The sequence below is a fragment of the Euleptes europaea genome, chromosome 4 (genome assembly GCF_029931775.1).
Source record: "Euleptes europaea isolate rEulEur1 chromosome 4, rEulEur1.hap1, whole genome shotgun sequence".
Taxonomy (NCBI): domain Eukaryota; kingdom Metazoa; phylum Chordata; class Lepidosauria; order Squamata; family Sphaerodactylidae; genus Euleptes; species Euleptes europaea.
Window position 1 is genome coordinate 2,496,722 of NC_079315.1, and position 13,884 is coordinate 2,510,605.

General features: G+C 46.2%; 1 protein-coding gene across 1 annotated transcript; it reads right to left on the reverse strand.

Moving 5' to 3' along the window:
• SAMD8 (sterile alpha motif domain containing 8) lies at nucleotides 1-9,349 on the reverse strand. The gene is made up of 5 exons (XM_056848645.1): nucleotides 8,763-9,349; nucleotides 4,923-5,018; nucleotides 3,581-3,698; nucleotides 1,974-2,124; nucleotides 1-305 (listed from the first exon to the last, which is right to left on the reverse strand). The coding sequence occupies exons 1-5, from the start codon at nucleotides 9,344-9,346 to the stop codon at nucleotides 1-3; spliced, it is 1,254 nt and encodes a 417-aa protein (XP_056704623.1). The 5' UTR covers nucleotides 9,347-9,349.
• Nucleotides 9,350-13,884: the final 4,535 nt, after the last annotated feature.

A 13,884-nucleotide genomic window follows, 5' to 3' on the forward strand; every position in this document is an offset into this window, starting at 1 on the left:
TTATCCAATTAATCTTTTCAGCATGGTCGGCTTTGCGAAGGGCCAGCCGTACTCGTTGGGAACGGTGCCGTTGACATTGCACTCGAAGAACGAAAACATCGGGAACCAGATCCTGGCCCGTCGGCTCTGCTGGTAGGCCCGCGTGTTAGCCAAGGTGTGGTAGTACAAAAAGAGTCTCGTGGTGATGTAGAAGGCGATGAAGACGTCGATGGAGTAATGTTCGTGCGCGGCCAGAATGAAGAAGATCCCAAAGAGGTTCAGCACCCAGGAGAGCGTGTGCAAGAAGTTCCAGCTTCTTGGTGTATCTGAGGAAGAGGAGAGCACAGACAATTGTTCTTAAAGTCTCATAACGGCATGGCAAAGAGGGGGGGATGCTCTGGACAAGGGCAGGAGCTTGGAAGGGCTTTGTGGCTGCGGAAGCAAGGAAGACAGGAACCTGAACCCAGTCCCCATTCAGGGGAGCAAGAGCCACAGGGAAGTTGACCTCCCTCCACCCTAGTAAGGGGAACATCAGCCAGCTCCCCACCGAATTTCAAAGCCCATTCAGGAAGTCACCATCCTGGCAGCCTCAAACCGATCTCCCCTTTTCTGCCTATCCCTTCGACTCCCCTTGGGCATCTGGCTCTTAGACCAGGATGTCAAACTCATTTATTACGAGGGCCAGATATAACATGGCACTTCAGAACTGGAGTCTTGTTCTACAAGCATCTGTTCCTTGAGACAGATCCAGGAGACAAAAGAAAATACTTCTTCACTCAACAAATAATAAAATTGTGAAACTCACTGCTAATGAGCGTAGCGGAGGCCATGAGTATAGATGGCTTAATAAGGGGGTTAAGACCACGGGTGTCAAACTCATTTGCTACGAGGGCTGGGTATGACATAAATGTCACTAGGTCGGGCCGGGCCATGCCTCACCAGCCCAGATTGAGAGTTGGGGAGCGGGGCTGCCTCGGCTGGCTCGCGGGCCGGATAAGCGCTCTCAAGGGGCCGGATCTGGCCTGCGGGCCTTATGTTTGATACGCCTGTCTTAGACTGCAAATCCAAAAGCAGGGCTTATATACTAACTGGCTTCTGCTGGTGCTCTAGGAAATGAAAAAGAGGCAAGTGCAGTTACGGAGGTTACCATCTGTACCAGGAGTAGATTTATTTAATACTCATCTGTACACAAGTCATGAAGACAAGGGTGAAAGAGGAATACACTGCAGCGTTCTTCCAGTTGGCATGGAGGTGGTGAAAACCGCCATCCAGTTCCTGCAGACTTATGGCAACCAGGGTGGGTAGAAATCAATGATTTTTTTTTAATCCGTCGACCAGAGCCAGGGCTTTTTCAGCCCTGGCTCCTGCCTGGTGGAACTCCTGTCGAATGAGACCCACGCCCCGCGGGACCTGGTTCGGTTACACAGGGACTGTAAGACAGAGATGTTGTACCAGGCCTACGGTTGAGGGCAGAGACTGGCCTCCCTGTTCTTGTTTCTTTTCTGATGGAACCCATTACAGTTTTATATGCCCCCAATGCTGGTTAGCTCCCCCTTATTACTGCAAGAAATTTTACCCACATTAGGTGATTCCCTTTGGACGGGCTACATGAGATAAAAGAGGGGTATTGCTTAGACTGCCACCTACAGTTAATTAGGTTTTAAATGTTAACATAAATACATATGTATGTGTTTTATGGTTATATTTGACTGTGGATTAAATGTGTGTGATTTTATCGCTGTTAGCTGTCCTGAGTCCGACTTTGTCAGAAAAAAGGATAGAAATCAAATAAAGTAAAATAAATTAAATAGTACCAGCCCCAATACTGATCCTTGTGGTACCACAGTCACCCAGGATATAGAGCGGGGCACAAGACTAATAATAAATAAATAAATAAATAAATAAATAAATAGAGGAGGGTGAATCAAGAGATACACCTAGATTCGTCATCGTGCTTTCTAAGAGATACACCTAGATTTGCCACCTGTACTTACATTCTGTGACAAAGAAGTTCAGCATCGTCAGGACAACCGTGTGACCGCTGAACATGTAGTCACCGCAGGTGTGGACTCCCGTTAGCGTCATACCAAAGCCGCTCCAAATCGCAAAGGCTCGCTGAAGTTTTGCCCACACGTTGCCGTACAGCTAGAAGTAACGTTGTGCGAAACATGTTAAGAGAACTCAAACGCTTATGACCGACAAGTGGTACAATCCAGCCCCAGGATGTAACACCTAAAATACACGAAGCATCGATGCCACGTGACCCAAGATCACCTCGGCTTTCCACAGTGGGGGCGACCAGAAGTTTGGCTCTCCTGCTAATAGTTGGCCTAAAAAATATTTTCGCTTTTCACTCCTGGATAATATCTATCCTGGTGATGGAAAGCGCTATCAAGTAGTAGCTGATTTATGACAGAGCCCCGTGTAGGGTTTTCAAAGCAAGAGATTAACAGAACGTGGTTCTTGGACTTCCTTGGTGGTCTCCCATCCAAGATCCAGCGGGGTGTAGTGGTTAAGAGCTGTGGTTTGGAGCAGTGGATTCTGATCTGGAGAACAGGGTTTGACTCCCCACTCCTCCACATGAGCGGAGGAGGCTAATCTGGTGAACTGGATTTGTCTCCCCACTCCTCCACATGAAGCCAGCTTGGTGACCTTGGGCAAGTTACAGCTCTGTTAGAGCTCTCACAGCCCCACCTACCTCACAGGGTGTTTGTTGTGGGGAGGGGGAAGGTAAGGTGATTATAAACTGGTCTGAGTCTCCCTTAAGTGGGAGAGAAAGTCGGCATATAAAAACCAACTCTTCTTCTTCTACTGACCAGGGCCAACCTTGCTTAGTTTCCAAGATCTGATGGGATCAGGCTAGCCTGTGCCATCCAGGCACAGTAACAAATGTAACGTGGTTTTTAGAGGTAATCTGTTATGTATTTCCTTAATCCATTGTATCTTTTGAGTTTTGAACGTAAATCTATATGAACTGTTTACCTTATTATCCCATTGCTTTTGAATCCCATTATTGGGCTATTTATTTACAGTTACAAAACATTTTGGTAACATGAAGGGTACCATTTATGGAAATGGGCTTCCAAGGGGTATGGAAGAAGAAAAGTTGGTTTTTATACGCTGACTTTCTCTACCACTTAAGGGAGAATCGGCTAACAATCGCCTTCCCCTCCCCACAACAGACACCCTGTGAGGTAGGTGGGGCTGAGAGAGCTCTAAGAGAGCTGTGACTAACCCAAGGTCACCCAGCTGGCTTCATGTGGAGGAGAGGGGAAACCAACCCGGTTCACCAGGTTGGCCTCCACTGCTCATGTGGAGGAGTGGGGAATCGAACCCGGTTCTCCAGATCAGAGGCCATCACTCCAAACCACCACTACACCACGCCGGCTTTAAAAACAAGGTTGGGAACCACTGTGCTAGAGGAAGAGGCAAGGTTATTCCAACTCTTCATTATCAGGCCCCGGACTTAAAAAAAAAAAAATTAAGCCGTGGATTAAACTCAGCAACCCGCCTTCAGCACTGCAGAGGTGAACCTGCTGGTCACAAACTTAATTCCATCCTGCAGCCAAAGCAGCCACGGAGAGGGGTGGGGTCATCATACCTTTCCAGAACACTGCAGGTGTTGGCCTGGGACCGACAGGGAGGTGACAAACATCGTGATGCAACGCAACAGAAACACAGTGCCCATCAGGCTGCACATTCGCCGCAGAAGGATAGACCTAGAAATAAGAAGGGGAAATTACTTCCGTAATCTGAGCGGCCCGGTACAGCACGTGCATATTTTGCCAAGAGACTGTTTAAAGTGTGGAATCGAACCCAGTTCTCCAAATTAGAGTCCGCCGCTCATGTGGAGGAGGGGGAAATCGAACACAGTTCTCCAGATTAGAGTCCGCCGCTCATGTGGAGGAGGGGGAATCAAAGCCAGTTCTCCAGATTAGAGACCGCCGCTCATGTGGATGAGTGTGGAATCGAACCCAGTTCTCCAGATTAGAGTCCGTCGTGTGGATGAGTGTGGAATCGAACCCAGTTCACCAGATTAGAGTCCACTGCTCCTAACCACTACACCACGCACAAATGTATTCAACATGAGTTTTTTCTGGGACAATTTCGGTGTTCTGTGAAAGACTCAGAGAAAGCATCTAAGCAATTAAAAATAAAGACACAAACAATATGTGTGGGTGGGTGTGGAGGGGGGAATCCCCCCCTTCGTGCCCTTTACAGTAGGACAAGAAAGCTCCAACCGTGCCCTCAAAAAATGCTCTCGTGCTGGAATGTCTGGCGATGGAAAAACACCCCTCACGGCTACAACAGCAAGTTCTTATCACAAGCCAGAATTTGATGTTTCCAGTTCACCAAGGCAGCTTATCTTGCATCATTAGTATCCATTTTGACTAGTAGCCATGAATAGCCCTCTCCTCCATGATCATGTCCACTCCCCTCTTAAAGCCTTCCAAGTTGGCAGCCATCACCACATCCTGGGGCAGGGAGTTCCACAATTGAACTATGCGTTGTGTGAAGAAATACTTCCTTTTATCAGTTTTGAATCTCTCACCCTCCAGGGTCAGCAGATGACCCCGTGTTCTGGTATTATGAGAGAGGGAGGAAAGCTTCTCCCTGTCCACTCTCTCCACACCATGCATCATTTTATAGACCTCTATCATGTCTCCCCTTAACCACCTTCTTTCCAAGCTAAACAGCCCTAAGCGTTTTAGCCGCTCCCCATGGGGCAGCTGCTCTAGCCCCCCTGATCATTTTAGTTGCTCTTTTCTGCACCTTCTCAAGCTCTGCAGTATCCTTTTTTTAGGTGTGGTGACAAGAACTGGACACAGCATTCCAAGTGTGGTCTCACCATAGATTTGTACAAGGGCAGTATGACAGCAGCAGTTTTATTCCCTATTCCTCCAAATTAAGGGAGTTAGGGTTAAAAAACACACACACTATACCTGTGTCTGTGAAGGAGGAGGACAAGCAACCAGATGTAGCAGAGAATCACTCCACACACTTCAGTCATGGCGAAAGCCCAGGGGATCCTCGGAACGCTACAAACCAACAAAAAGGGAAGCAATGAAGATCAGGATGATACACTGACTCGCTTCAAATTTGACACTGAAGTGGTGTCTTTCTGAACCAAGTAATGAGAAGCCTTTGGCAGACACCTTATAAAAAGCACCAAAGCTGTTTGGCGAGGTTGTACTTTGGTCACATTATCAGAAGACATGAGTCACTGGAAATGACAATCATGCTAGGAAAAGTTGAAGGCAGCAGGAAAAGAGGAACACCCAACAAGAGATGGATGGACTCTATCAAGGAAGCCACGGCCCTCGATTTGCAAGACCTGAGCAAGGCTGTTAAGGATAGGACATTTCAGAGGACATTAATATTACACTTGATATAACCTTGTGTGGAGTTCAAGCCCGCTGCCACACAGGTTACGCCTTGTATCTGATACGCCTTGTATCTGATGCCACTGGAAAGTGTGTTTTCTTCCTGCTTCCCTGCAGCATCAAGGTTTTTTCCTGCTTCCCTGCCAGCATCAAGGGTGCATTCGGAGTTTCCCTGGTTTTCCTCCCATCTTTCCCATTCGAAAACCATCTGCACAAACACCCTTAGAGCATGAAAATGAGGCGCTCCGCAGATTAGCCTGAGCACGTGAAGCGGCATTCATCCAAGTCTTCCTGCCGCAGGACGCTCCCACTTCTGCTCCGAGTTCCTCCCTGCAATCTTTCTAGCTTCTGCTACCTCCACAATTGCTCTGGCAGCTTTAGGGATGTGCAGCCGATTATTCCCCAGCCATGAGCACTTTAGTAGTTGGCAGTAACGACTTTAGCTAGGTACAATATGCAGCACTACCCATCTTCTCAGCCAGCTGTTGCTGCACTCTATGAAGGTCTCACGTGGAGGGGCCACACGTTCTACTGGGAGGTTCTTCTAGAACCCAGGAAGTGCGGCGAGGGCTCAGGACAGGCAAAACGTGATTTTGACAAAATGCTAGGGCAACCTTCCTCGATGTGGAGAAATGCCCTCCACCCTAGAGTTCTCAAGATTTTAATAAGTGGGGGCTGCATTCTACAAAAGCTACAGAATGTTTTCATCCCCATAACCGACTGGCAAGGATCAGGTGAGCATGCCTATTATCTTAGGTGCTTTGGAACACAGGCAGGGTAAATGTTGCTGCAGTTGTGGAGGAGGAGGAGGAGTTGGTTTTTAAATGCCAACTTTCTCTACCACTTAAGGCAGAATCAAGCCGGCTTACAATAACCTTCCCTTCCCCTCCCCACAACACACACCCTGTGAGGTAGGTGGGGCTGAGGGAGCTCTAAGAGAGATGTGACTTGCCCGAGGTCACCCAGATGGTTTCATGTGGAGGAGTGGAGAAACCAACCCGGTTCACCAGATTAGCATCCGCCGCTCACATGGAGGAGTGGGGAATCGAACCCGATTCTCCAGATCAGAGTCCACTGCTCCAAACCACCGCTCTTAACCACTACACCATGCTGCCTTTCCAATGGTTGGAGACAGGTTAATTAAATGAAAGGAGCCATTCACACAGATCTGATGTTAGATCATCCATAGCTCAGCCTGCAGCTGATATGCGTGCTATGATTCACTTTTTCTCTCCAATTCCTTTCGTGGGTGTGTGTGTGTGTGTGGTTTGAGGCAAAACCTTGACGTTGCTTTCCAAACTGTTTCACAGGTACGGGCAGGCACCCCCGCTTCCCGGGAGGCAGCAAGTGTAGGAACATCGCCGCAAGCGCACCATGCCGGAGACGTCCGCTGAAGCCTTTTTATGTGCCTTTTTATCACTGAAAAGGTTCCTACCGCAGTCTGTCTCCGAAGTCAATGGGCGATTGTCTTCTTCTGGCCTTGCCTTGATGGCTACAGTCTTCCAGCATTCTACACCCCAACTCCCTCCCAACGCTCTGCCTATAGAAATTCCACTCGGGAACAATGCCTGTCATTCAGCATTGTGCGTAATTCGTCTTCAAAGGCTCTCTCCATGTCGATTTTTTTAAACCTGAACAAGGCCGGCCATGGCATAGGAAATACCTTATGAGTTTGTAACAAAGATGGTGAGGGGTCTGGAGACCAAGTCCTATGAGGAAAGTCTGAAGCAGCTGGGTATGTTTAGCCTGAAGAGGAAAAGACTGAGAGGGGATATGAGAACCATCTTCAAGTACTTGAAGGGCTATCATACAGAGGAGGGTGCCAAGTTGTTTTCTGTTGCCCCAGGTCGGACCAGAACCGACGGGTTGAAATTAAATCAAAAGAGTTTCCGACTAGACATTAGGAAGAACTTTCTAACAGTTAGAGCGGTTCCTCAGTGGAACAGGCTTCCTCGGGAGGTGGTGAGCTCTCCTTCCTTGGAGGTTTTTAAGCAGAGGCTAGATGGCCATCTGTCAGCAATGATGATTCTATGACCTTAGGCAGATCATGGGAGGGGAGGGCACCTTGGCCATCTTCTGGGCATGGAGTAGGGGTCAGTGGGGGGGGAGGTAATTGTGAATTTCCTGCATTGTGCAGGGGGTTGGACTAGATGACCCTGGTGGTACCTTCCAACTCTATGATTTTATTTTGTGATTCTAGGTGTGTTTTTAATTGGCTTTTAAAATACTGGCCTCAGAAAAAAATTGTGTTTTTTTGTGGGGGATAAGCTTAAGCCTTTGGAATTCTGATTAAAAATCTACTCAGGGGCATTTTTTGATATTCAGACTTCATTGTGAGCCAATTCGTGGTGAAATATCCATGGTATACAACAATAGGTGACAACGGGCCACACAATACATAAGGTAAAAAAATTAAGGTTTTGGGTAGTAATTGGCAGGTTTAAAACCTTTCTAATTATAGTAATAACAAAGGTGATACGAGCGAGTTTTATATTTTCTCTTTTTTTCTTCTCTCCCCGTCCCCCCCATTTAGGTTACTGCTTTACAAGCGCACCTTTTATATGTATTTCTGACTGTGTCTTTATAATAGCTGTAGTTGTATCTATGACCACTGAAGAAGGCCATACAGGCCGAAATCCATCTGGTTAATTACTAGTCATTAACAATGGTTTTTATCATCGACAATGTTGGAAAGTTAGTAGCTATCTATTCTTTTTATATATATATTTATATTATTTTTTTGACATTGGGGTACAGAAATAGGAAGGGGAGGGGAATAGTAAAAAAAAAAAATTATGTTGACAGTGCTCAAGCTCACCACATGCACCATGACCCCAGATTACTAAGAATAGTAAAATTAAGCTATTCAACCTCAATATCCATTTAATACAATTATTAATAAAAACATTATGTACTGCTGTTGCCTCAGGGAAAAGTAAGTCTTACTTATCTGACTACTATTTCTCTATTACTAAATTAACTGAATTCACAGTGGTTACTATATCCATTTGCTATAAAATGTCTTCGTGGAGTAAAGTCTAACTTTAAGCTATCATCGATTTAAAATCAAACAAAAGTCACCTTCTTAGAAATATACTACAGAAATCATTGATTCGAGAACAGAAACATTGTTCCCAAAATGAAACTTATCTCATTTCACGTAAAGTTATCAAAAAATGGTTGCCATCTCTGTCTGTATTCATCTATCAGTTTTCTACGAACTAGATTAGTTAGTTTTGACATTGTCGCCAAATCAAACATTCTTGCAATCCAGTCTTTTTAATGGTTAGGCTTTATATAAGGCCACATGTTTTTATTTCTGTGCGCACCATATAATAAATATTATAATTTTGTTATAATTTTTAGCTCAACTTTAACGTTCTTTTGTACACCGCTCACCTGTCTAGGAATATGTCCGGCAGCGGCGGATACGTCTGCATGTCCGGCACGCGCTCATGAACGATGACCATGACGAACGATGTGAAGCCGAACACGATGAAGACATAGATGCAGCTCAGGGCCGTCTTCCAGTACTCCGGGTTCAGCTTCCGCGGAGGGTGCTTGTTCTTCCCGTTGGCGTACTGGTACTGCTCGGCGCTCAAGTCGACCACGGGCTCGCAGTCGTCGCAGTCCCGCTGCGCCTCTCCGTTGCAGAACCAGTCTGCTCCCTGCAGAGAGGAGACAGCGGGCGAGAGGGAGCCCAGGGGGGCGTCACTGCTGTAGCCCAGCTCTTCCAGGACTTCCATGTGGTGCTTCTGCAACTTGCGTATCGACAGCATGAGCCTCTTGATGTCGCCGAGGATTTTGATTTCCAGAGGAGGGGACCGCAAGTCATACTCGGTCAGGGTCAGTAACGTCATCCCGTCCAGCCGATGTTTGTCGCACAAAACGTCCACGTATTCGCAAAAGCCTTCGTCCTTCAGCCATGTGGCCACATGTCGTGTCGACCAGCGGCGGATGCAAAGCTGGCCGTTGACTTCCATCGCCTTTACCTGCTAAAAAAAAGAGCAAAAGTTCACGAGGCTGAGGAGATGGGAACACTGAGACAGTCACACGAACGCGTGAAGCTGCCTTATGCTGAATCAGTCTGCAAATAGGCATGGACCAAACTAGACTAACTATAAATGAAAGTAATTCACAGTGGGTAGCTGTGTTAGTCTGTCTGCAGTAGTAGAAAAGGGCAAGAGTCCAGTAGCACCTTAAAGACTAACAAAAACATTTTCTGGTAGGGTATGAGCTTACCAGAAAATATTTTTGTTAGTCTTTAAGGTGCTACTGGACTCTTGTCCTTTTCTATAAATGAAAGTGTCAAAGATACTGAGTGTCAAACGGATCTCTTGAGATCCCCTGCATTTACAGCACCTCAACATCCCAGGTATATTCTAGCACCAGCTGCATATTCATACTCACTGGAAAGGAACACACATAGGAGGGCTGATACACCAGCCAGATGTGCAACCCTACCATCTGCCATACTAGAAGGGAGATTTAAGAAAATCCCCAGGGTGGAGAGACTTTGCCCGTGTAACATAGGGGAGCTGGAAACCATTGAGAATGTATGCTCAAGTCAGCCCGCTTCAATATTATTGACCCATTGGGAAATGGGCTCTGGTGATGAGGGTCAATGGACAAAATACTGTGCAGTGGCAACGAAGCTACGTCGCCTTAATGTACTTCCTTAATCTGTGGAAATGTAAAATTGGGTGATTCCTAATTTTGTTGGCCTTGGTTGTAAACATCTACTCTGTATGTTCAGTTTGTTTTATCTGGCATACCAGCCGCAAATAAACTATTTATTATACTGAATCACTCCCTTGGTCCATCTCCAGGGTCCCAGGCGGAGGTCTTTCACATCACCTACTTGCCTGGTCCCTTTAACTGGAGATGCCAGGGAATTGAACCTGGGACCTTCTGCATGCCAAGTAGACGCTCTACCGCTGAGCCACGGCCCTTTTATTCACTATTATAATTATTCACCAAATCAACATTCTCCTAGGAAAGAGTTTTAAAGTTTACTTGCAAGGGAGACTAAAATGCTGTCCTCCTATGAAATACTAGCTGAACTAACTTGTATGGCATGCGATTGCACCGGCTACTCCTGCGTGTCCATTTTAACCATTCAAGATTCCACCATTCAAAAAGGCCTGTCCCTGCAGAGATACAGATTTTCAAGTGCAGAATGCCCATTAGCAGCACCCAAGAAAACCCTGCTGTGTATATTCCACATCCAAGGCATTCTGCGTGTATAATAACGTTATCATCTCTCATCATCATCATCTAAAGCAGTGGTTCCCAAAGTTTTCAGGCCACCCCCCCCCCTCGGTTCCACAAACTCAACCCCAGCACCCCACTACCCTATCCTACAAAAAGCATTATTCAAAATAGGGGCTTGCATGATGCACTAAAGAAGATAACAATAATAAAATTTCAAAACAGCAACAATTAATCACACATCTACTCAAAATCAAATTAAAACTTGTTAATATTTATTCGACAAAACTGATGAACTTGATTCAGCGGTACCAGCTCTTCTAAATCTGGGAAAAAATTCCGATAGTTTCCACCAGATTTGCCGGCATGGTTCCATAGCTTGATCTGTTGTAAATTAGTGAACAACACAGTTGAAGGGGCCCACCTCCAGTGCCCCCTCTGCTGCCCCCTTGCCTTAGTGCCCCCCTAGGTAATCCCCCCCCCCCCTAGGGGATGGTACTGCCCATTTTGGGAACTACTGATCTAAAGTATGTTCAGGGATATTAGCGCAAATGCCCCGGCCCAACCACATGAAGCCGCAACCCGGAGCCAGGACCTTCTTATTTCATGCACTTTGCACTTCTAACCTGCCCTCCCCGGCCACGACCAGGCTTGGGGCGGGTAACAACCATAAAATCACAATTTGTACACATATATGCAATAAAAACATTTAAAAATTTAAAATATCAACACAGAGCCAATATGAACAAGAACAAGAGCCAGCGTGGTGTAGTGGTTAAGGGGGGTGGTTTGAGCAGTGGACTCTGATCTGGAGAACCGGGTTCAATTCCCCGCTCCTCCACATGAAGCCAGCTGGGTGACCTTGGGCTAGTCACAGTTCTCTCAGCCCCACCAACCTCACAGGGGGTCTGTCGTGGGGAGGGGAAGGGAAGGCGATATGTCAGCCGGTTTGATTCTCCCTTAAGTGGTAGAGGAAGTTGGCATATAAAACCCAATTCTTTTTTCCTTCAACCCCATATTCTCAAACTCTTAGATGTGTTTCAAATTCAGACATGTTATTTCACTAAACAACTGAGTTTTATCTACAAATGAAATTGCAAACAAAATTTCAAACATTTTCCTGGGAAGGAGGAGGAGGAGGAGGAGTTGGTTTTTGTATGCTGACTTTCTCTACCACTTAAGGAAGAATCAAACCGGCTTACAATCGCCTTCCCTTCCTCTCCCAACAACAGACACTTTGGGAGGTAGGTGGGGGCTGAGAGAGTTCAGAGAGAACTGTGACTGGCCCATGGTCACCCAGCAGGCTGCATGTGGAGGAGTGGGGAATCAAACCCGGTTCTCTGGATTAGCATCTGCCACTCATGTGGAGGAGTGGGGAATCAAACCCGGTTCACCAGATTAAGAGTCCACCGCTCGTGTGAAGGAGTGGGGAATCAAACCCGGATCTCCAGATCAGAGTCTGCCGCTCCAAATCACCCCTCTTAACCACTATACCACAATACCATACTATATACACTTTCCAAAATCTTGGGTTTAACCAATACGCAGACAAAAGGGATCAGAGAAAGCCGGGTATGGACTCACCAAAAGGATGGCTCTCAAAATCCTCTGAAATACTGAGGAAGCCCCAGCTTAAGGGTTCTCTTGACAAACCGCTGCCGAGCCCAGAGAGAGCAGTTATGATTCTGCAGAACAGACAGGCCCCTTTGTGACAGGCAAAGCTGCAATCGGACGGGCGATACCAGCCGCCGCGCTGACCGAGCAAACATCAAAGGTCACTCGTGCCAGTCCGGTCCTTGGGAGAAAGTCCGTGGGGAGTTCCACATGCCGGAGGACCAGGAGGGTCCGACGAGGGAAGAGATAACTTCCCGAGGCCTTCCAGACAGCTGGCGTCAGCAGAGAAGGGGTCGATCTTCCTACCAGGAAGCCTTTCCCTCCTTCGTTACCTGTCAAGCCGGCTGCCTGCAGCTTCCCTGCCGTGCCTGACAAGTCGAAATGTGCTCTGGAACACAACGCCAAGAACCAGAACGGCATCCGTACTCGCGGGGCAGGTGGTATCCCTGAAGGCCAAAGCGCGAAAAGATGGGGAAGAGAAGGCGATTCTCAAAAGCTAATTAGCGGATTACGCGGCGATGGCCAAGTTGACAAGTTATGTAAACGGACGGCCCAGTGAAGAGTTTCCAAAAAAAATTTGGAAATGTATAAAGTGCATATGTCTTTTAAAAAATGAAATGAAAAAGTTCAGTCACAAGGTTATATCAAGTGAAAAGTGCTGGTTGAAACTCAGTTATTATTACGCATTAATTAATAAGAGATTATCAATGAGATAGCAAAATTAAGCTTAATTAATGTGTCAGTATAAGGTATATAATCATGCAAGTGAAAGATCTTACATTAAGCAACTATATATATAAAATATGTGACTAATATAAAAATATGTGACTAAGCTAGTATTATCATTAGTTATTAGTACATATTAATTAATAAGAGATTATCAATGAGATAGCAAATTTAAGCTTAATTAATGTGTCGGTATAAGGTATGTGAGTGAAGAATCTTATATTCAGCAATATCTATATCTATAGATAAAGATATAGATATAATGTGACTAAGCTAGTATAGTCAATTACAGGGAAAACTATATGGTGGGAACAAAGCTGGTGATTTCAAGCCTGTCTATGTAGCGTTTATGTATTGTGTATATTATGAGTTGTAAGTCTTGCTTGTATTTTACGTATGATTAATTTTTTTTTAAATTAGCAATACCATTTAACGGCTCTCAAGAGCAAGGAAAGGTGAAAAGCTTAACCCAGGGGTGTATGCCCCTTCTCTCCCAATGACCCTCTCTCTCCCTCTGACTTTTCGGTTTAGAAAAGAGACGGCAAAGGGGAGGACACGACAGAAGTTTGTAAAATTAGGCTCAGGGGGAGAGAGCTGACAAACAGAAATGTTTATCCCACTCCCAAAGTACTTCAACTCGAGGGCTGCCAACGAAGCTGGGGGGCAGCAGATTCAGGAATGGAGAAAAAGGAAATATTTATTTACGCAAAGAGTGATTAAAATGTGGAATTGTCTGCCAGAGGATGTAGTGACGGCCACAGGCATAGACGCCTTTAAAAGGGAGATTACTAGCCAAGGGAACCTCCATGTTCAGAGGCAGTCAACTCTGAATACCAGTGGCCAAGAGGCAACATCAGGGGAAGGCCTCGGACGCTATGCCTTGTTGTTGGCCCTTCAGAGGAATTGGTTGGCCACTGTGTGAGGCAGGATGCTGGACTAGATCACCGGTCTGATCCAACAGGGCTCGTTT

What these genes read in the sequence shown, in the direction of transcription:
- SAMD8 (XM_056848645.1), bottom strand. Translation starts at nt 9,346, where the DNA reads ATGGAAGTCAACGGCCAGCTTTGCATCCGCCGCTGGTCGACACGACAT. An exon ending in CTCCTCCTTCACAGACACAG is followed by an intron (nt 3,699 to 4,922) that starts GTATAGTGTGTG and finishes TCTTATTTCTAG; the next exon opens with GTCTATCCTTCTGCGGCGAA. An exon ending in GAACTTCTTTGTCACAGAAT is followed by an intron (nt 306 to 1,973) that starts GTAAGTACAGGT and finishes CCTCTTCCTCAG; the next exon opens with ATACACCAAGAAGCTGGAAC.